We start from the raw sequence: 23438 nt of genomic DNA on the forward strand, positions 1-23438 counted from the left end.
GAACCTGGGTGGTGGTTTTATGTGCACTTAACAGCACTAATGAATCTGTTCATTAAAATGTACTTATTTTTTCTCTTCCTTTTTCATAGTATGATTAGTTGAGAATTGGTATAATTTGGTACTCCTTATCCTATCCCCTCACCTTGCCTTGTGATGATAGGTCTTGGTATGATAATCAAATAAAATTCTTAAAATTGGAAAGTAAGATTTATATAAAACTAGTTAGTTTTTGATACATATTTAATAGAGATATTAGAGTACTATAAGTACTAGTAGAAATGATTAACTTGTTTAAAAACTTTGACATACTGAAGATTGGTTTTGGGATATGGGCTGATACAAACATTAAAATACTTTTAATCTTGGCTTTTTGCCAAGATTGAAAGAAGTTGGTACATTTAACTGCTAGGGCTTAGTATAGAGAGGAGTCTATTCAGCTTTTATTTAAGACAGTGTCACGTATGATCAAGTGAGATTATGAGTGAATGTGTTTGACAAGACAAGGACCCATGAGAGTGGTAAATGTTGACAGTATGTGCAGAAAGAATCCACAGTAGTGGGTTGGGGATTTAGCTCAGTGGTAGAGCGCTTGCCTAGGAAGCGCAAGGCCCTGGGTTCGGTCCCCAGCTCTGAAAAAAAGAACCAAAAAAAAAAAAGGAATCCACAGTAGTTTTCCTCTCCTGGATATTTATGGCTTGAAGACAGCGCTCCTACACCTCCTTATTCCCCTGTAAACACTAACAAGCACACTGAGCTTCCTGGGTGTTACAGTGTTTCTCTGTCTGAGAGCACAGACCACCTGATCTTAGCTTCTCTGTGTCAGTGTGTCTTTGCCCTTTCTTCATTCCCTCCTCACTGCTCCCAGTCAGGCTTGTGGGACCTTGAAAGGATGCAGCATCATCTCACTGTTGTCTCACTTGTATCTCTGACTGGTCTGGAGTTCCCAGATCATCTGCCTTGTTCTACTGAGAGCTTTTAATGTTGTACCCTGCCACACCCAGCTTCTGTTCAGTTTTTGATATTTATTAGGTTCCATGAATAGTGTGTAGACTGAGTAAAAAAGAAAGACATAATACTAAAGCTCCATGCTTGCTACATACAAAAGTGAATGACTCTTTGGACCTTTTCTTTCCCCCTAGAATTTAATGCGTAATCACTACATTTACATAATTTCCACTCCTTCCTTTCCACCTCTTGCCCCTACTCTCAAATTCATGACCTTTGAGAGAGAGACAGAGAGAGACTGTATGTGTGTCTGTTTGTCCGTCCATCTGTCTGTCTGTGTGTGTATGGTATGTAAGTGCGTAGCATACTGAGTTGAGTGTTGCTCCTGTATATATGTTTTGGGCTACTCACTTAGGATTGGATAATTTATCAGGGGTCTCATTCCTGGAGAAGAATGATTTTCTCTTTTAGTATCCCTTTATTGCCTGTAACTTTATATATATATATACATACCCAAGTATAGGTTTCTGTACCTCACGCATGCAGGAATACTTTAAGGTCAAAATCCAGATCTTTGGCAGGAGCAGTAAGTGCTCTTAACCATCGCCTTTTGCGGTTTGCCTGTGAGTCTTCACCCGGAGGAAGGACCTTGTCTGAGTTCCCCGATTCGTGCCCACACATCAGCTGATGTTGTCATTGTGCGAGTCTTGTTTGGACAGCGGTACTGTTGAGACTTAATGGTGTAGCTTCCCTGTTAAGTCTAGAAGACACTGTTCAGCAGCAGACATCTTTGTTCTCTGATTCCTGCAAATCTTTCCACCCCATCTTAAGGCTTTGTTCCTGAGCCTTGGGAGCAAGGGTTGCATTGTCGATACACCAGTTGTGGATTTTGTATTTTAAACATTTGTGGATTTCTATAATGGTAATAGGGCAAGGTAATAGAGAATGGGTCTTATTTGAGTTTTTCACATGTGGACATCCAGTTTCCCCAGCACTATTTGTTGAAGATGCTGTCTTTCTATTCATTGTGTAGTTTTTGGCATCTTTGTCAAGTGTGGGATGGTAGTAACATGCACACATTTGGGTCTTCTGTTTTGTTCCATCGATCCACATGTCTGTAACTGTCATTTTTTGTTGTTTTCTAATATTAGGTTGTCTGATGTTATGGTCATCTGCTTAGCTTTGTTCTCAGATTGTCTCTTTGGTGTACTTGACATTGCTTTGTGTTGTCCGCTTCTGATGTGAGGCAAATGCTGCTTCTTATTTTACATTCTTTGGCAGAACAATGTCCAGATTTGACTGCTGGTGGAATAAAGATAGAACCTTGGATTTTAATCAGAAAACATTTGTTTTATTATGAACAATATTTTCTAAATCGTACTCTGACATAATGCAAGAAATAGTATTGGTGTTAAGAATGTTAAGTTTTGGGGGCTGGGGATTTAGCTCAGTGGTAGAGCGCTTGCCTAGCAAGCGCAAGGCCCTGGGTTCGGTCCCCAGCTCCGGAAAAAAAAAGAAAAAGAAAAAAGAAAAAAAGAATGTTAAGTTTTGGACTGGAGAGATGGCTCAGCAGTTGAGAGCACTGACTGCTCTTCCTGAGGTCCTGAGTTCAGTTCCTAGCAACCACATGGTGGCTCACAACCATCTGTAATGTGATCCGATGCCCTCATTTGGTGTGTCTGAAGACAGCTATAGTGTACTCATAAGTACTTAAAAAAAAAAAAAAAGAATGCTAAGTTTTGACGGGTGTGGTGGTGCACGCCTTTAGTCCCAGCACTCTGAGGCAGAACTCTTGAGTTCAAGGCCAGCCTGGTCTGTGAAGCAAGTCTAGGATAGCCAGGGCTCTGTTACACAGAGAAACCCTGTCTCTCACCCCTCCCCTCAAGAATGTGAGTTTTGTTAAGTATGATGGCACAGTGTCTTCAATTGTAGTACTGAATATGCAGAAGCAGGCAGATATCTGAGTTTGAGGTCAGCTTGGTCTACAAAAGTGAAACCTTGTCTTTTAAAAAAGCGTGAGATTTAAGTATAGTTTATTCAGTAAAAAAAACTACTATAATTTCTACCTGATGTGTGTGGTACAAAGATGTGTGTGTGTTTTGATGTGTTAGGGGAATTGGGTTCAGGTTATGGCATTGCCATACAGTATCTGCATTGCTTGTAGGGTAGACTGTTGTGTGGAAATGAAGGCACTGTGAACATTGTGAATTTACGGCTTTGAAATTCCCTTAATAAGCAGCATAAGTAGGTTTTAATGGAAACACTGAAACCCAGAGATGTATTTTGTGCATTTTTTCAGCATGCCATTTTGTACTCACATTTCCCTTTACTGTAATTTTGATGATTGCTAATAATTCTGAGTCCAAAACCTTTTTTAAAAATGTCTTTGTTTCTATATGTTGTTTTACCTGCATGTATGCCTATGTACTACTGCATGTGTGCCTGCTTCCCACAGAGACCAGTGTTGTTGGATGCCTTGGGGCTAGAGTTAGAGAAAGTTGTGAGCTGCATGTGGGTCCTGGGACTCATCCTCTGGAAGAGCATTCAATGCTCTTAACTGATGAGCCATTTCTCTCATTTCTTCTAAATTCTTTGTAAAGTGATTATTGTTCCAAGTCTTATATTTTGGATTTGCTGTGATTAAGGGAAAACTTCACTCTGGCAAAAGTGTTTAGTATATTTAACCCCACAAGTTTTTAGAAAATAGTAAAGTTTGACTAAATGTATAAAGTTGTAGTAATGGAGGAAAGTCTACTTAAAATACTTTTGTGTCGGGGGCTGGAGAGATGGCTCAGTGGTTAAGAACACCCGACTGTTCTTCCAGAGGTCATGAGTTCAATTCCCAGCAACCACATGGTGGCTCACAACCATCTGTAAAGAGATCCGATGCCCTCTTCTGGTGTGTCTGAAGACAGCTACAGTGTACTTATATATAATAAAATAAATCTTTAAAAAAATACTTTTGTGTCAGAACTAATTTATTATACTCTATCTAGTAACAGAATCATAATCATTTATGATGTTCAGTAAAAATGGGAACAAAAGAAAGCTTGAAAGCTTGCTGTTGTTGAATAATTGTTTATGTTAGCTCTTTTCTAAAAAAAGTTCAAATTGAGTGGTCAGAATTTACAATATTGTACTAATCTTTTTCTGGAATGAGTTTTTAAAGCATTCTTTTTTAAAAAAAGATTTATTTATTTTTTATGCATATGAGTGTACTGTAGCTGTCTTCAGACATACCAGAAGAGGGCATCAGATCCTGGTACAATGGTTGTGAGCCACCATGTGGTTGCTAGGAATTGAACTCAGGACCTCTGGAAGAATAATCGGTGCTCTTAACCACTGAGCCATCTCTCCAGCCCACTATTCTGTTTCCTGTGTTCCTTTTTATTGCTCTAAGTGACTTCTACATTCATTCTCTGTAGCTTACTTAAACTGCTCCTAATTTCTCACACTAATATCCTCAAACTATAAAATTATCTTGCAGTATCCCTTTTACTATTCAACGACTATGTGAATTGCTAACAGATCCAAGAAGAAATTATACAGGAACTGACAAATTTCTCAGAGGAGTAGAAAAGGTACGTATTCTAACATGAGAATTAAGTTTGAAGAGATCTGCTTATTTACTTTTATTTTGTTTTCTTTGTTAAAGCATTAAAAAAAAAAAACACAGAAACACGAGAATTAGCAGTACATTGTAAATGTCACTGTGGAATTCCAAAAGTCAGAAGCACTTGGAAACTTGAATGTAAAACCATTTAAGTGGTATATATTGACTAGAAAGATCTGGTTTAGATTATGGGTGGAAGGTAATAAAGGAAAGAGTATTGGAGAATGGAAATACTCCATTTTTTGTTTGTTTTGTTTCAAAATCAGTTCTTTTACTCTGGGAATGGAATCTTAGGACTGTTAACTTTGGTATTTTTCAGTAGTTAGGACTTACCTAGCTACTAAGTCTTTGTTACCTAACTTGCTGAGTCTTTGTTTATAAATGAGGTTCCGAAGGTCAACTTCAGGAGTCATCAGTACTTCAGCTTAAGGATCCAAAGTAATTGTGTTTTGAAGTGTGTGAGTGTGTGTGTGTGTTTTAGATGAACAGACAGGGTATTACAGCCTGCATTTGTCAAATCAGTGCTATGGTGTTTTACATTCTGAGCCCAGGGATTTGAACAAAATTTGTTTCTTCTGAAATTTAGATGACAGGATTAAGAGACAAACTTAAAAGTACTTTTCTGGTATAATCACCAGAAGAGGGGGTTTGGTCTCTCTTTGGCTTCCAAAATATGATTTTTAAAAGAAAGTATTAAGAATTATTTAAAAATGAACCAACATTCTCCCCTACAATATGATGACGAGTTTTCAGAGGTCATAATGCCACTTATCTGATAAATTATTGGAATTGTCCTTCCTGTAAGAAAACACTCTTTTTTTTTTTTCTTTTTCTTTTTTCTTTTTTTTTTTTCCGGAGCTGGGGACCGAACCCAGGGCCTTGCGCTCGCTAGGCAAGCGCTCTACCGCTGAGCTAAATCCCCAACCCCCGAAAACACTTTTTTTTTTTTCTTTTTTTCTTTTTTTCTATTTTTCGGAGCTGGGGACCGAACCCAGGGCCTTGCACTTGCTAGACTACCACTGAGCTAAATTCCCAACCCCAAGAAAACAATCTTGGTGTGGTGGTACAAGCCTCTAATTCCAGCACTCAGAGGCAATCTAATTCATCTCTGAATTGACCTTCCTGATCTATCTAGTGAATTCCAGGGCTTTAAAAGATGGGTAGGAGTGGAGATGAGGCCTGATCTTGAGACCTGTACAGTGGGAAGGTTCTGTGGACTTGAATTCAAAGACATATACACATCTGAGGTAAATACCAACATGGTAAAGCAAGCCAGCGGCTGCTGCAGTCAGACCTGGAAGTCTCGCTGCTCGTAGTTTTTGATGGCTTTCATTTTTTTTTTTTTAAGATTTATTCATTTATTATATGTAAGTACACTGTAGCTGTCTTCAGACACACCAGAAGAGGGCATCGGATCTCTTTACAGATGGTTGTGAGCCACCATGTGGTTGCTGGGAATTGAACTCAGGACCTCTGGAAGAGCAGTCGGTGCTCTTAACCGCTGAGCCATCTCTCCAGCCCCCGATGGCTTTCATTTTTGTTCTTTTTTTTCGGAGCTGGGGACCGAACCCAGGGCCTTGCGCTTCCTAGGTAAGCGCTCTACCACTGAGCTAAATCCCCAGCCCCGATGGCTTTCATTTTTAACCAGTCCTTTGTGTTGGAGTAAATGGAGGCTTGCCCATGAGGCTGGTTGTGAAAGTCTCCCACAAGGTTGACATTTTACGTTCTGTGCTTTTCCATTCACCGGTTTCTTTTATTTCAGAATGTCATGGTTGTTAGCTGCGTTTGTCCTTCTTCAGAGTAAGTATATTTTCTGCTTTTGGTAGATAATACTGTAGTCTAGTTATTTTAATGGTGTTATTTAAACAGTCTACATTTAGTATTTCATATGTAACTAAACACGATGGCATCCATGCGTTGTGATCTGCACCTGGTCCCTGAGGTAGAATGTTGCCAGACATTCAGGTGCTTCCAGTAGAAAGATGTGAACCAAAGAGACGAGTTAATTACTCCAGTTCTGGCCATGTAGATGTGTTTGTAGGGTGGCAGTTAGGTGTGAAATAAGATTTACTTCATGGTATTCTCCATGATGGACGGGTATTTGCTGATTGTCAAGATAACTATCCAAATTAAGGACTTGATTCCAGACATCTGTTCAGCCATGACACCATTAGTATTTAGGCCACATGCATAATTCTTTGTTGCCTGTGGATGTCCTAGAAATTTCAGAAGGCTAGTGAACCCTCACCCCTCAACCTTACCCCAGCACATTCAGAGACTAGGACATGAGAAGGGCTGGGACGAAGACACTGCTACTTGCATAGATCCACTGACTTATTTAAAAACAAAAATTTTATTTTTAGAACTTTTTTTTTTTTTTACCTTTTTTTTGTTTTAACTAAATCAGATACTGAAATAATTTATTGCTGTCTCTGGGTAGAACCAAAAATTATGCTACAAAATTGATTTCCTTTTGAATTAAATATTTTGCTTTTCTGATGAATGTAAAGTTAGCTGACATTTCAAGAGTTTGGAAGCAAGTGTCATTGACTAATAGTTTATTTTTAAAACCAATCTCAATATTGGTGTGTGCCTGTGCTAATGTGTTTGAATTCGACAGCTGTTTACACAAGACCTTCTACTTAGATTTAGATTTAGACTTAGATTTTTCTTTCTAATGTATTTATTTTGCTTATGTGTGTGATGTTTTTACCTGAATGTATGTAAGTATGCCATGTGTATGCCATGGTGTTCTGAAGGTGGGCTTTAGCTCTTCTGGAGAAGGGGTTAATGGATGGTTGTGAGCCTCCGTGTGGGTGCTGGGAACAGAACGCAAGTCCTCTAGAAGAGCGGCTTGGACTCTTCCTGCTGAGTAATCACTCCAGACCTATACCCAGATTCTTACAAATTAGCCATTCATGACCTCCTTCCTTCAGTTTCTTCTTTATGGCTTTATTTTATTTTGAGACATGGTCTGAGTCTGTGGCCCTGGCTGACCTGGAACTTGTTATGGTCCAGGCTGGCCTTGAACTCACAGAGCTCTACTTCCTCAGCCTTTCAGTGTTAGGATTAAAGTCATATACTACCATGCTCACCTGAAGTATTTTGTTTGTTGTTGTTGTTGTTGTTGTTTTGTTTCAATTACAGGAAGAACAATTCTAATAGTTTAAACAGAATGAATGGTGTTATGTTTCCTGGAAACTCCCCAAACTATACTGACAGGTGAGAATATTGTGGTTTATTTTCTTTTTTAAAATTGCCCAGAGTGTCTGTTTTCTGGTAGTATTTGAGTTAAGGCTCGGTATACTTTGTTTTTTAAATAAACATTTTATGGGGAAGATACGTGTTGGAGACACCAGGCTACATTTGCTAATATAGGGTAAGGCACAGGTCCAAAAGCCAGAATTATTGCAAATACTTGTGATGTGTAGTTTGGAAGGGGTGATGTGTGTGTGTGTGTGTGTGTGTGTGTGTGTGTGTGTGTGTGTGTGTGTGTGTGTGCACGTGCTTATTTTTGTTTATTTTTATTTTTATATTATTTCTAAAAGTTGAAAATGATGTTCATTTATCTCATTGTAGGTCTAATATAAATGGGCCTGGAACACCCAGGCCACTTAATCGACCAAAGCTTTCTTTGTCAGCCCCCTTAACAACAAATGGTTTGCCTGAGAGCACAGATAGCAGAGATTCAGACCTACAGCTAAGTGAAGAGAAAGGACACAGGTTTGTGTGTTTTATATTTAAAGAGCAAGAAATGCATAGCATCTGTTAAAGGTTTTATAGCATGATTTACTATTTACAAGATAGAATGGACCTTCCGTATTTAATGGGCTCCATCTATGGGTTTGAAAGATTTAGTCAGTAAAAGATCAAAAGTAAATGAGGGAGAAGGAGAACGTTTGCATCTGTCCTGGTTAGCTATAGACTTTGTCTCCTGTGCCCAGAGTGCTTGTTTGCATTAGGTATTGTCCCCTAGCAGTGATTCATATATAAAGGGGATACATGATTTGGTGTGTAATTGTAAGGGAGGCTCTGTGTATGTACTGGCGGTCTTTAGGCTTTGGTGCCCTGGGAGTCCTAGAACTTTCCATGGGTTTGAGGGACAGAACAGGCCTTAAAGTGACCGAAGGGACAGGGCTTATGTATTGCATCAGTACAGCTGAAGATGAACGTAGACAAGATTTCCTAGAGTTTTCCAGAAAGCTCCCAGAACCTGACAAATTGGTCCTAATGGGAATGTTCATGAAGCAGTTCAGGTTGCTTTGGAAATGGTTTTCTTAATTCAGATACCACCATTTAATTTCACAGTCAATTTGTTAAACTTAAAATTAGAGGTGAGAATGCAAATTATGAGGAAAGTAATTTTATTAATGACACTTTAACAAACCATCTGCAGTGATTCTTCAGCATCTGATTCAGAAGTTTCCTCTCCAAGCTCTGGTAAAAACAAACATCCAGATGAAGATACTGTGGAATCTGAGGAACGTGAGGTGAAAAGACTGAAGTTTGACGATGAAGGTGATGTCCGAGAGACAGCTAGCCAAGCGGTGTCCAGTGAAGTCTCTTCAGTTAGAGCAGAGGAAACGGAAACAGCATCATCCCCCCCTGAGAAGGACAGAGAAAATCGAACCAGGCAGCACTGTACAGAAGAGGAGGAAGAGGAGGAGGAAGAGGAGGAAGAAGGTGAGAGAGGGGGTGGAGATCACCCCTTCTTTCCCACATACATGTACACGGGGTTCCTGTGTGCTTGCTGCTGAGTTCGAGGAGTCATGAGCTATAGACACAGAAATCAAGAAACTTAACTGGGTGTATTTTGAAAATTAACTGCAACATTTGTTTATTTCCAGAGTCATTTATGACACCAAGAGAAATGGTTCCAGAAAGAAAAAATCAAGAAAAGGAATCTGATGATGCCTTAACTGTGAACGAAGAGACTTCAGAGGAGAGCCATCAGACGGAGGGCTCTGGTGCGTCTCCATCTCAGACAGACTCCGCTTCAGAAAGGAGTGACAGTGCCGGGGCCTCCAGGGGTGGCTCTGACTGCCGGGAGACACAGGAGTCAGGAGGGCCCCCTGCCAGGAAAACTGGAGAGTGTGTGTCAGGGTCAGCCATGGAGAATGATGAAGCCACAGAAGTCACAGATGAACCAGTGGAACAAGAATAACTACTTAAAAACACTTAGAGGCAGTATTTTACATACAGTTCTGGTTTTACACTGTATAAAACTTTTAAGTAATAAATAAAGTGGACCTTTAGTTTTACAAGAGAAACAGGCTGTAAAATAAAGAACCTTAAGAATAAACCCTGAAAGAGTTGTACGTGGGAAGAGCTGTGAATACTGGCTCCTCTGGGTCCCGCTTATTGCTGATTTTCTTGTTTTGTTTGGTTTTTTGTTTGTTTTTTTCCTGGTGTACTCAAATCAGTGGTTTGTGTATAGATTTTTTTTTTTTAATTTAGAATTAAAGGTTTTAAACTGGAAGATAATTATAATTTTGAAAACTTTAAAGATGATCTCATTTGGTTTATACATACACAAGGAAGATTTTTGTCTTGTCTCTAGCAGTTTCATATTTTGGTCATAGTTTAAACATGTTAACATGTGAATTATAGGGTTTCATGTGGTTTCAGGTTTTTATTGTTGGACTGTACAATGGGACTTTAAGTCCTATATACATATGTAGATTATCCTGGGGGAATGTTATATTTTTCTGTTTCTATAAGAGATGAATACAGTGGATACTTTTTTATTGGTAATAACTGAGTTCACTTCTTTCAGAAGACATTTTCTTTCTCTTCTGAGTAATTGAGACAAAAATCTGGCCCCTGTGAAACCCTGGGAATCTTTAAGTCTATTGAAATACCAGGTTAAACACATTCCAAGAGATCTGTGCAAACTGAATTCTTTTGTATACTTCTAAGGTGCCTGAGAAAAAGACTTCATTATTTATGAGACAGCGTGCTCTATCTTGGGAGTTGCGCTCCAGCATTAGCTTACTGTGTAGAATGAGCGCTTAGGAGCTGACATGAAACCATCTCAGAAGAGCCCACAGGCCCATAACCCTTGATTGCTTTTCTGCACATTGTCACCGTTCCATCTGTCCTTCTGAATCACCCTGTGTGCGCATGGCACTGGTGTGAAGCGTCACTGTAAGAATTCATAGTCCTTCAGTAATGTACCTGAGCTAAGATTAGATGACTGAAGCTTTAGGGTACACAGAAACCACCATGATTTGTATAACATTTTGAAGTGAATTACTATTTTTGAACATGCTTCTTCAACAGCCAGTGTTATATTTTTCAGATCAACACAAAGCACAATGGTTATTACTCTAAACTCAACATTTTCAAATTCACATACTTAAAGTCATGCAAGCTGCAACTTCCCTGTCAGAATTACTGGCTGCCAAATTTATACCTGTTTCTTCAGCTGTACTTTTTGATATTTAGAATTTTTAAATTTCTGTAAAGTAGATTTTGTAGACTGTAATGTGTTCACTGCCTTTGTGAAGCGGTATATAATTGTATAATTTCGTGTGTAACCGAATGCTTGGCTTTCAATACAGTATTCATATAAAGCAATAAATATTAATGTTATGAAATATTCGAGTACATTTTTATCAAAATACAAAAAAATCCTTTTTTTAGTTTGAGACATCTGAGGTACACAGATGGACTTACTAGCTGATGCAAACAGTTTCTCACACTGTATCCTAAGCTTTGGGCGATTTGGAGGGGAACCACAAGGTTTGGATTTTGACTGCTTAGACATTACTTTGGCTAAAAAGATATTTGGCTCCGTTTGTTCATAAAGTAATATACTACTGACTGATGACCTTCAGGTTCACAGCAGCTGGATTTTATGAATCTAATAAAATGAATGTTGATTTACTGCACCCAAGAGGGGTGAAAATCAAATGTAACTTAAAAGGGTTTTGGCAAAAGGGTTAAAATGAAGCAAGTTTTAAGTGTGACATTCATTTGTAATGGCTTGTTACTCTATTTAGTTGAGGGATTGCCAGTAAGAGCAGATTTTAAACATTATAGGTTTAGAATTTTCGAGATTTTCCTTAGGGTATTTATGAGATTGTTGTCAATAAACCTGTTCTCTAAGCTCCTGTGACCTTTGATAGTCTTTCTTTATGGTGCCACGGACCATTCACAAACATCAGTTCACTGCTGGTTAAAAGGTGAAGATTTAGCATCATGAATAGAGGACTGTGGTTTTATTTGTAAACTTGCAATTGCTATCTTTGCAAGGGGAAATGTATTTCTTTATTAAATAAAGTACAATTAATAATGGTGACTGTACCAAAATGACATCACTCAATTCTATGAGAGGTCTGCATTTTAATCTATAGTTTAATAGCTTTAATATTTATTAGCTACTCCTATGTTGATCATAGATGAAAGTTGTTGCTGTTTATGCAGATACATGTAGGGTACTGGTGAAAGGTCTCTAGGGCAGTTGCAATATTCACATTGTGAAACCATGTTCAGGCTGTGGATGCATTGGCCCCTTGGAAGTCCATTTCCACAAGTCTTGTTAGATGCACTTACAGGAAATGCAAGAAAAGCATCAGTTCTAACAACTCAGTCATATGTGAATGATGAAAAGGCAAGTTTTAGGCACATTTCCTTAATGTACCCAGCAAAGTCCTATGAGAAGATCCAAGGGAGGGGCAAGGCTTTGGAGGCTGAAGTAGCTGGCTCTTTGTCTTGAACAGATCCTAACCTGTTTCTCCATTCCCAATCCTAAGGCAAGAACTGGCCAATGCCAGTGAGACAGTATACATATGACATGGTTTTGTCACTTCTCTTTAAAAAGTGAAACTGTTTTTGAAAACTGTCTTCAGTTCTGAAAATGTAGCAGAAAAGACATAGTGGAAATATATTTTGAGTGTTAGATAACTTTAATCCACTTACTGTTCGTCACAAGTACAGCCTTTCCCATGTGGAACTCCAGAGCGGTGGAGTTACAGCTCTGGCTTTGGAAAGCTGTTCCAGGAATCCTGCATCGGAAAGTCTTAAAGCATTGAGATCCCTGTGTTTTATTTTGGCAGTGTAGATAGGCATGTATTTATGCATTTGTAAAATCGATTTTTCAAATAATGTATGTAATGTACTAGCTTGAATGGTGCTGGGCAGAGCCTGAAGCTGCTGCAATTTTGAATGTGAAGCCTGTACCGAGGGTGGAAATGTAACTGCAGAGCCAAAGCAAACTACTCTGGGTAGTGTTTCAAACTGTCTCTTGAGCAGGAGTTTCTTAGATCTATTGGTTTTGACAAAATGAAGATCAGTTCTTAAGATTTGTTCTAATAAGATGAATGGATGCAAAAACACCTTGTAATTTCATGGAATTATGAAAACTATCGTGATGGGGTTATTGACCTAACGAGGATGCTAGTATGCACTGGCCATGATTCATATATCTCACATTTAAAAAATAGTCCGGACACCAGAATTCTCTTTCAATTTGGAGCCTAGATCAATCACTTTGCCAAATAAATGTATTATTTTCATAATGCAATAAAGTATGAACTAGAATGTTCTCATGTGTGGATTCACTTTATTTACTATTTGGATACATCTGTCTCTTCCCCATTGCCCTTCAGGGAGGAGCCACAGGGACGATGTCTAATACATGAGGGTGTCATCAGGGAGATGGGTAGCATGGGCGGTTGGGTCCCAGGCCTGTATGCGGGTCTCTGTTGACATAACATGGCTTAGTTTGCATGTACTGATTCATGTTGGAATCATCTGAGAAACCCCACCTTGAGGCACCTGCATGGTAAGTGTTGCAGGGTAGGATGAGAGCATCAAGATTTCTTACTTCTCATTCCCGTGTGACCTTTGTGATGTCACAGAATTGGCAGTAATAATGGAAATTTAGAATTGACTTGTCCTTCCAGGAATTGGGTGGCCAGTTTAGAGTTCATGGTCTTTAGGTTTGGCATACAAAAAATTTTTAGTACCCAGAAATGAGTAGCAAAAATACATTTTTTTTTTTTTTTTTTTTGCAGAGCTGGGAACCGAACCCAGGGCCTTGCGCTTCCTAGGCAAGCGCTCTACCACTGAGCTAAATCCCCAACCCCGCAAAAATACATTTTGAATGTTGATCCTGGGTTCGATTCCTCGCACCCACACGTTGGTTCACAGTTATTCCTGGGGGATCTGACTTCATCCTTAGGTATTATAGGCATATGGTAGAGAGACATACATGCACACAAAACATCTATACACATAAAAAGGGAGGCAAGTAAGAATTAGGTGATTGGACTTTTTTGGTTATGAGGGAGGTCAGGATGGTCTGCCCTGATGTCCTGCCAAGGACACCAGATAACGTGGATCTCTTCAGCTCTTCACCTCTAGTTTCTGGATAGCTTACACACACCCAGCAATAGCACAAATAAGACAAATTCAATTTCTGTTTTGCTGCTTTTATTTCCACATACCCCACTTAAACCCTTTCCCTTACCCATGGAGCATAGCACCGTGTGCGCATGTGTGTGTCTGCATGTGAATTGAAGCTGGCCAGATTTCTTGGGTTTGAATCCTAACTCTGCCACAACTTGTTGCCTGGGTAATCACCAAAACAAGAGGGCAGTCTGTTAGGAGTCTAACAGGCTCTGGTGGGCGTTAATTGCTACATCCATGTAAGATCACCTCCACCCTCACCTTGGGTAGAGCGACTTCAGTGTGACCTCTGTGCCTCCTCTAGGTGGTACCAGCTGTGAGTTCCAGAGACATGTCTACGTTTCCAAGTTGAGAGGCAGAACTTCAACTTCTCTGGAAGAGCCATCAGTTATGTGATACATACTCATGTGTTCATAACTTCAAACTCCTGCTGGGGGGTTCAGGAGATAAATACACATTAAGATAGCGGTGAACGCTTGACCCTCAACAGTGGGGACAGAGCTGGCATGGAAGGTATCCTTTTGTAGGATACCTTTGAAATAGCACACTGAGCACAGTGTGTGACTCTCCTCCATTGAGGGCCCCAACTTTAAAACAAACAAAACACAGAAACATAGTTATTTATAAACACACTCTGATACTCTTTTCCAAGAGAGCAAATCCCAGTGGCTAAGAGCCAGCAGCAAGCGGCCATGAGCTGAAGATGGAGGCAGGCAGATCTAAGGCTGCAATGCAATGACTGGGTGACTTGGCTGGCTAAAGTGCCGTCAAGGTGTCCATGTGAAAACCACAGCTCTCATCTTAAAGGGAGCAAGACAGTTTGTTCTGGAGCCATTTTGAGTAGCCATGACCTGTGAACATAGATTTAGGTAACTCCAAATTCCATTTCCAGTGTGGAAGCAGTCTCATGAAGCCTTATAGTTGGATAGGTCGTAGAATGTCATAAATCAAGGCAAGTTTAAAATGTATTGGTGAGAACACCAGAGAGACAGATTCAGCACAGGGAGCTCAGGGGAGCTTTTCGGTAGGTCTTAGATGCTATCTGATGACATTCTTAGCTTTTGGGTTGGTGGAAACTAGTGGTCTGCTGAGTCAATAGATTCCAAAAGATTATTATCCATTAGTCACATGATGTTAATTTTGAGGAAGAGGTGGGCAAGGAATGGCAATGGCGGTTCTTCCAGAGCATCAGAACTAGCCTGAACTAAGGTACTGAGTCTCTGAGCCTGCTACACTCCAACTTCTCAATAGAGCTGCAGTTTAGACAGGTCAGTCAGTCCCTGCAGATAGTGTTCCCACCGGAATTCTCATTCAAAAGCTCACAGCAGGACGGTCAGTGCTAGAAAGGTCTTCTAGAGTACCCAGCACGACGGCTTTGGAGACTGCCTTGGTTGCTCCAGTAGAACACTTAGGTGATAGACCCATCTCCTTAGACATCGTGGAGGGAAAAGGAAAACTCCCCATTTTGGTGGTTGGAACAGAGATCCAAAGAAAACCAGGACTTTTGTGACATGTGGGGAATCGGTGCTTAAAGGTCAGCCTCCACATTAAAGTGGTTTTAAAAACATTTTTTTTGATATTTAGCATTACTTTATGTGTATCAGCGTTTTGGCTGTGTGCATGTCTGTGTACCTAATGTACTTGTGGAAGCCAGAAGAGGCCATTGGATCCCCTGCAACTGGAGTCAGGCTGTTGTGAACTGTCATGTAGGTGGTGGGAGTCGAACCTGGAAAAGCAGCCAGTGTTAGTATCAGTGAGCCGTGAGCCATCTCACCAGCCCCATTAACTGTTTTTTTTTTTTCTTTTTAAAAAAAGATTTATTTATTTTATGTATTAGGGCTCTCTATCTGCATGCAGACCTACGTGACAGATGAGGGCACTGGATCCCTTTACAGAAGGTTGTGAGCCACCTGATGTGGTTGCTGGGAGTTCCAGAGGTTTCAGGACCTCTGGAAGAGCAGTCAGTGCCCTTAACCGCTGAGCCATCTCTCCAACCCCTACCTTTTCAAAAGAGCATTTATTGTGTTTTATCTTTTGTGTGGGTGGGGAATGAGGACACCCTGAAGAGAACAACTTGCAGGAGTCCATTCTCTGTCCTTATGTAGGCTTCAGGGATCAAACTCAAGGAGAGGGCTCAGGCGTGAGCAGCAAGCGCCTTTACTTTCTGAGCCACATTTTCCAAAAATGCTTGTATTTTAGCCACTGATCTGACGTCATGTCCACCGAGAGAGAGAGAGAGAGAGAGAGAGAGAGAGAGAGAGAGAGAGAGAGAGAGAGAGAGAGAGGACCAAGAGAGTCAGTTCTTAAATACACCCTGGTTATGAGGCCTGGGGTAAGTGGTGAAACTGAAAAAGACAAACATTTCCTCAGCTCACCTGAGAAGTGTGCTATTAAAGCTGGGCATGGAAATCCTGGAACTTAGGGCTGGGGATTTAGCTCAGTGGTAGAGCGCTTACCTAGGAAGCACAAGGCCCTGGGTTCGGTCCCCAGCTCAGGAAAAAAAAAAAAAAAAAAAAAAAAAAAGAAAATCCCGGAACTTGGGAGGCTGAGGCAGGAAGGTTGAGAGTTCAAGGTCAACCTGGGCTGTATAGTGCAACCCCATCACAAACAAAGCAAAACATTTGCAAGCTTTCCTGGCATCTTTTGAGTGATGCGAAAGGGGTCATTTTATCATCCACAGACGTGGAGTCATTTTACTTTTAAAATTGACAGCAAGAAGTGCCACTCACTGGGCTCCAAGTCACATAACCTGAAATAAAGGTCATACAGAGGTTATTTTGCAGGAGCAGAGTGAGGCAACCACTTCCTACTCTTACCCACCTCAACCCAGGAAGCAGATCCTGCTATTGCCTCTTCTTCGGAGATAAGACAGCATCTCAGAGGCTGATTCATTTCTTTAGGGACACACAGCGGTGTGAACACTGAATAGGATCTCAAGTTCAGTTTTTTCCTTTTGTCTAACTCTTGTCTGTACAAGGGAAGTTTGTAATAATTTGTTGCTCATTAAAAACCCTTTCCTGTTCCCTTTTCCCTACTTCTTCCAAACTCATCAACTGATCTTAGTAATGGCATTATTCAAGTCCCCTCGGAAGGAATCAATATTTAAAAATGGGTGGGGTTCAAATGCCTCCACTGCTTGTTGGGTCTCTCTCTCTCTCTCTCTCTCTCTCTCTCCCTCTCCCTCTCCCTCTCCCTCTCCCTCTCCCTCTCTCCCTCTCTCCCTCTCTCCCTCTCTCCCTCCCTCCTACTCCCTTTCCCTGTCTCTCTCCCTTCCTTCCCTGTGCTTCTCCCTTTTCCTCTCTACTTCTTCCTCTTCCTCTGTCTCTGTCTTCATCTCCCGCTCCCCTCTCTTTCCTTCTCCCCTTTCCTCCCTCTCCCCTCTCCTCCCCTCTTCTCTCTGCTCCCCTCTCCCCTCTCCTCCCCTCTTCTCTCTGTTCCCCTCTCTCCTCTCCTGCCTCTCCCCTCTCCCCTCTACACACACACACACACACACACACACACACACACACACACAGAGCGCGAGCGAGCGCGCGCGCGCGCTCGGGGAGGGGGAGGGCTGACCTCGTGAGCACCCATGTTCACAGCCTGTCTTCACTCTTTTGAAGGTTCCATGTGAAGAAAGATTTTCTGAAGGCGTCAGCTAACAGGATGTCCGGTTTCCTCAGTGGATGCTCACTGCTGTGGCTCTCTGTACATTTCTCCCAACTCTGACTTAAAAACAAACCTAGGACAAAAAAAGCTTGAATCTCAGTTGTTATAAAGCCTCAGGCACCAAGAAGAAATCATACGTTTTGTTAGTGTTATCACGGTCTCAACAGGTACTTCTTAGTCTGCCGCCCCAAATAAGTGTTCCCACTTAGAGTTTTATGTCTTAGACAGAAGAAAAATAGCCAATTTGCCAGTGTACCAAACCAAACCATCACGGGGATGGATTAGATGAGTGGCCTCATGGTGCCCCCTTGTGGTCATGAGTCAATCTGCAAGATGGTGTTGGTTTTTTCTTTTAAAAAAGACAGAAAGAAGGCAGGAAAGAAGAAAGGAAAAAAAGGGAGGAAGGAAGAAGGGAAGAAAGAAGGGAAGGAAGGAAAGAAGAAGGGAAGGAAGGAAAAGTCTTACATATGTTTTTAGCCAGCACATTTTAAGACTCGCCAAAGCAATTCATCAAACTTTAATCTCTGCAAAAAGTGGACATTTTCCTCAGCGTTCTCCACTAGCCTTACAGTGAGAGCTGCCAGAACATTTTGAATGGCAACAATGAGGTGTGGGAGGAAGCTGGGCAAGCCATGTGCATGTGTGTGAGAACCAGAGCCTGGGCCCAGAAAGGCAGCGGAGAGGTGGAGAGGGCATGAGTTCAAGGATCTAGGGCTGGAGGCTGAGCTCACTGTGTGCTTTGCAAAACGAAATTCCTTCCTCAGTTGTTTGCAACCGGCCTCTGCGATCATGGGGAGCGATTTTAAAGAGGGAGGCGTACAAGTAAACAAACACAGAATAAAGACAGTTTCAGAAGGGAAAGTGCAGTGAAGAAAAGGGATAAACCTGTGAACTTTGTGAAGAGGCCTGTCTAGATCCTCGGTGTGCAGTTGGAGGAGACCCCTGGGCTGGTGAAACGGCTCAGGGTATAAGAGTGCGTGACACACAACCCTGGAGCTCTGAATTCCATTTTATGGTCGAAAGAGAGAACTGATTCCCAGTTTTCTTCTAACCTCCACATGTATGCTGTGGCATTCACACCTGAATTCACACACACACATCCTACACCACCTTTCTGTCTCTGTCTCACTATCTCTCTCTGTCTGTCTCTCTGTCTCTGTCTCTGTCTCTGTCTCTCTCTGTCTCTCTCTCTCTCACACACACAAATTTTAAAAATCAAAATGGAGAAGTCCTTCCTTATTAATGGCCTTGTGACATTGTCATTGCAGGGTAAGTTATGAAGAGAGTCTTGAATCTAAAGCTACTGTCATGGATAGCCCTTATTGTAAAACATGGAGAAATCAAGCCGGTACTCACCTGGAGGCTTCACCCGACTGTGGCTTTCACAGTGCTGGAAGATGCTGTGCATGCTTCTGGAGTAGAAAAGAAAACCATCAGACTCACCCATCTGCAAATCCCTCCCATGTGCTACAACAACTGCCCAGCAAGATACACCCTACGTGGTTTGAATAGGTTTGCCCTCTATCCCCAACCCCATATACGCATGTGCTTCATTGCTTGGCTCACGAGAAGGAGCACTAGTAGGAGATGTGGTTTTGCTGGAGGAAGTGTGTCACTGTTGGGGTGGTCTTTGAGGTCTCTGGGCTCAAGCTCCACCCAGTGTGGAATTCTAGGCCCCCTTCTGTGGATGAAGATGTAGAACTCTCGGCTCCTCCAGTACCATGTTTGCCGGGATGCTGCCATGTTTCCTGCCATGATGATGATGGACTGAACCTCTAAAACTGTAAGCCACACCCAATTAAATGTTTTTTTTTTTTTTAAAGAGTTGCCTTGGTCATGGTGTCTCTTCACAGCAATGAAACCCTAAGTAAGACACACCCACTGATGCAGTAGAGGCATAAACGTTATGGGGGCAACCACCCACCTTTTGGCTATGTCTAAGGCCTGCTCCATGAGTTGGAACTCATACTTCGCACCATTAGTAGAGTCACGGACTGTGTCTAGATAGCCCTGGGAGGGAACCAAACGCTGTTGTTCTGCTGAATGGACATCCTATAGAAACCACTCCCAGTACTCAGCATCTCCCTTAGAAGAGAAACTTCTTCTTACAACAGATGGTGATTAATTCTTTTTTTTTTTTTTTTAGATTTATTTATTTATCATATACAAGTACACTGTAGCTGTCTTCAGATACACCAGAAGAGGGCATCAGATCCCATTACAGATGGTTGTGAGCCACCATGTGGTTGCTGGGAATTGAACTCATGACCTCTGGAAGAGCAGTCGGTGCTCTTAACCGCTGAGCCATCTCTCCAGCCCCCATGATGGTGATTAATTCTAAGGCGCTCAACTTAGCCTGGTCCATGCCTGGAGAAAAAGAGATTGTGGAGTGCTTAGTCCTAAATGAGATGTCTGTAGCACACGCCTATAGCCAAGGCTCTGTGACCTTCAAGGTATAGGTGGCAGAAAGATTGTGAGGGACAGAGGTGATGGATAACCCCAAGAAAGCAGCGTTATCCAGCCACATCAGGAGAGTCGCATGTGTAAAGTGACAGCAATTGTGGCAGCATACACAAGCCCCTCACAAACTCAAGTCATCATGGACGAGAGGTGGACAGGAAGTCCTACCACTACACTAGCTATTGACAACTACTGGGAAAGGGAGAGTCAGTTTTCTTTCAAGTTGTTAACCCGGGTAGGGTGACAAAATGCAGGGCAGTTCCCACTCGCAAGAGTACTTAGGCAACAGAAACTGGACTCAATGGTTAAGAAAAAAGGAAAAAAAACTAGAAACTGAGTGCAGGAAGGTGAAGATAGAGAGGGTGGATCTTAGAGTTGGTGAGTGGGAGTTCAAATAGATCAAAACGCATTGTATATGAAAGATGGCTCAGTGGTTGAAAAGGAGAGAGCTGGATGCCCACAGGGAGGCTCACAATCATCTATAAACCCAGATCCAAAGGGTCCAACGCCCTCTCTGGCCTACTCAGGTAGTGCATGCGTGTAGCACACAGAACCACACAGGAAACACACACACACACACACACACACACACACACACACACACACAGAATTAAAGCAAGCAACTCTTTGAAAATACATTGTATGACATTCTCAAGGGGTTAATTAAAGCCTTGTTTAAAAACTTTTCATCCATGTGAAATTTGAATTTCCCTCAGTATATGAGAAAGTATGAGTGCGTTCGTCCAGCCACCCTTGCTGGACTCTGTCCTCGTGTGAGGGGAAAGGATCCAGGCGTGGACCCGTGCTGTGCCTGCCTGGGGTTTTCTGATGGTCTGTGGATGAGTTTTCCCTGCCTGCTGCTTTCCCACAGCCGCAGCTTCCCAGGTGTCTGAGTGGCAGGCTATCGGGGAAAACCATGGGCTCCTGTCTAGGTGCCTTTCTGCTCACTGCTGTCCCCACTGGTGTTGACAAAGAGGGACCTTCTCCCTTGGCAGGTGGAGCAGGGTGACTCCAGATCTGGACCCATCTGGGGTGAAGACTTCAGAGAGAAGCCTGTCTTTACTCGGCTGACTTAGGTCAGACCGATAACGTCTGAGAGTAGTTTGTACACTGGAGGTCACTGTCAAATGGGGGTGACCATGTCCCTGAAGAGTCATGTGAAGATGAAGCCATGGGAATGTGAACCCATGCTGCTGGGTATGGTAGAAAGACGCCGCTCTCAGGGAGAGGAGGCCCTGACGTGCCTGAAGCTCTGCTCTCATAGGTGCTGTTTCCCACAGAGTACAAAGCGGTGTTCTTACACATGGCATTCTGGAGCTGCGGCAGGAGGACGGAGAGTTGGAGGCTAGTCTGGGCTAGATAGTGAGTTTCAGACTATCCTGGGCTGTGAGACCCGATGTCATTGGAGAAGGGGAGTACTTGTGTCCCACAGTCAGAGTTCCCTTGTGGCTTTGCCACTTGAACTTGCCTTGTAAGCTGTTTCAAACTTCAGCTTCCCCGGTGAAGAATGCTTGCCCATGGTAGGGAGGGACACACCCAGGCGGGTTGGTGGTACTGGCTTGACTCACTTCAGGAAGTGTTGAAGAAGCTGGCCCAGGTGGTGGAACGGGATGGAGGATACGAGGGAGTGGAGGGGTGTAGGCACATTGCAGGAGCGCAGAGGCAGCTCCAGAAGCCAGGCAAGGGCAGGGCTCTATTCTTCTTCACCTTTCGCAGCCTGGTGCCACGTGTGGGTGAGGGAGAGGCCCTCCCTGGGTTAGAAAATCCACCCATGAGAGGCCTGGAGTTGTCCATGAGTAACCTGTAGTGACAGGATCGAGCAATTGTTTTTTGGAAATCTTTCTCTATCACACGATGGAGGATTCCAGGTTTTTCTTAACATTTGAGCAGATATTTATTTATTTATTTATTTATTTATCTATCTATCTTTATGTATAAGAGTGTAAGAGTGTTGCTGGGTTATGGTGGCACACACCTTTAGTCCTAACATTGGGGAAGTAGAGGCAGGTGAATTTCTGAGTTTGAAGCCAGTCTACAGAGCGAGTTCCAGGATGGCAAGGGCTATACAGAGAAACCCTGTCTCCCTTGTCTTCTACCTCCCACCAAAAAAACAAAAACAAAAACAAAAAAACCCAAAACCCAAAACAACAACAAAAAAACCCCAACACCCTCCAACCCGAGTGTTTTGTTTGTTCGTATGTATGTATGTATGTATGTATGTATGTATGTATGTATGTATGTATGTATACCACATGCATGTAAATGCCAGAAGACACTGCTGGATCCTCTAGAACTGAGTTAATAGACTATCGTGAGCTACCATGTAGGTGCTAGTAACTGAATTCAGGTATCTGGAAGGGAAACCAATGACAGCTCTTTGTGAGCTGTCTCCTAGCACCTATAGCAGCTCTTTAAGCTGAGTGGCCGCTTGGCCCTCTACTGCACCCTTCCTCCACCCATGGTGTTAAGATAGGGTCTCACTGCGTAGACCAGGCTGGCCTTGAATGCATGGTAAAACTCTTGTCTCGGCTTCCCACATTACAGGTGTGTGCCCCACACCTGGACCCCTCTTTCAAGGTTCCTTTTCATCTAAATGGGAGTTTAAAAACCAATCATGGTAACTCTGAAACAGGGTCATATCTTAGACTCATGGAGTGAATGTTAACTTTAGATGCTGGCTTGCTGGGAACTTGCATTCTAACAAGCATGGGGGCCGGGGATGGCATGACATTAGGAGGCTCAGCCAAGCCTGGGAACTATTTGGCCAACCTCTCTTCCATTTGTCATTTCCTCCTTTGCTTAGGTCTCACAGCAGGACCAGTGCTCACCAGTTCAGTAGTTCCCAGAATGGGAATTGCATCTTCAGCTTTATCCTGGAGCCTACAAGATGTAAGACCCTGTCTCCTAGGTCCCAATGGAGCCCATTGATCTAGCCACCCTGGGATGCCCTGACTCCCTCCAGAGGCTTCTGTTGCTGGCCAAGGTTCAAGAAGCAACCGGTGCATGTCATTTTTTGGTTCTGTACATGGAGCCCTAGAGTTTGAACTTGCTCAACCACTTTCTTCAGTTGTGAGGCATTTAGCATAAATCCTTTGGAAAGTAAATCTTTCGTAGGGAAGAGAGGGGCTTCGGGAAGGTGCGGCACACAAGGACGGGTATCCTCTTGTAGCTATTAAGTAATTAACTAGTCCTGGGGGATCAAACCAGGACTTGAAGCATGCCAGGCAAGTGCTCTACCACCGAATTACATTCTCAGCTTCTTAACCAGACATATGATACAACTACGAGGGGAAAATGCCAAGCTCCTACCCCCACCAGTCTCTTGAGCCCACCACTACTGTTAACCGTTTGAGGG

General features: G+C 42.4%; 1 protein-coding gene across 1 annotated transcript in view; it reads left to right on the forward strand.

The window, feature by feature from the left end:
* Ppp4r2 (protein phosphatase 4, regulatory subunit 2) overlaps positions 1-13106 on the forward strand; it is a 40926-nt gene extending 27820 nt beyond the window's left edge. Inside the window, exons 4-9 of the mRNA NM_001106613.3 lie at positions 4433-4526; positions 6321-6358; positions 7706-7780; positions 8138-8281; positions 8955-9241; positions 9406-13106. Coding sequence (NP_001100083.3) covers positions 4433-4526; positions 6321-6358; positions 7706-7780; positions 8138-8281; positions 8955-9241; positions 9406-9722 — 955 coding nt within the window. The 3' untranslated portion in view covers positions 9723-13106. The remainder of the gene's footprint in view (positions 1-4432; positions 4527-6320; positions 6359-7705; positions 7781-8137; positions 8282-8954; positions 9242-9405) is intronic.
* The last annotated feature ends 10332 nt before the right edge of the window (positions 13107-23438 follow it).

This window comes from Rattus norvegicus, chromosome 4 (assembly GCF_036323735.1).
Source record: "Rattus norvegicus strain BN/NHsdMcwi chromosome 4, GRCr8, whole genome shotgun sequence".
Classification (NCBI taxonomy): domain Eukaryota; kingdom Metazoa; phylum Chordata; class Mammalia; order Rodentia; family Muridae; genus Rattus; species Rattus norvegicus.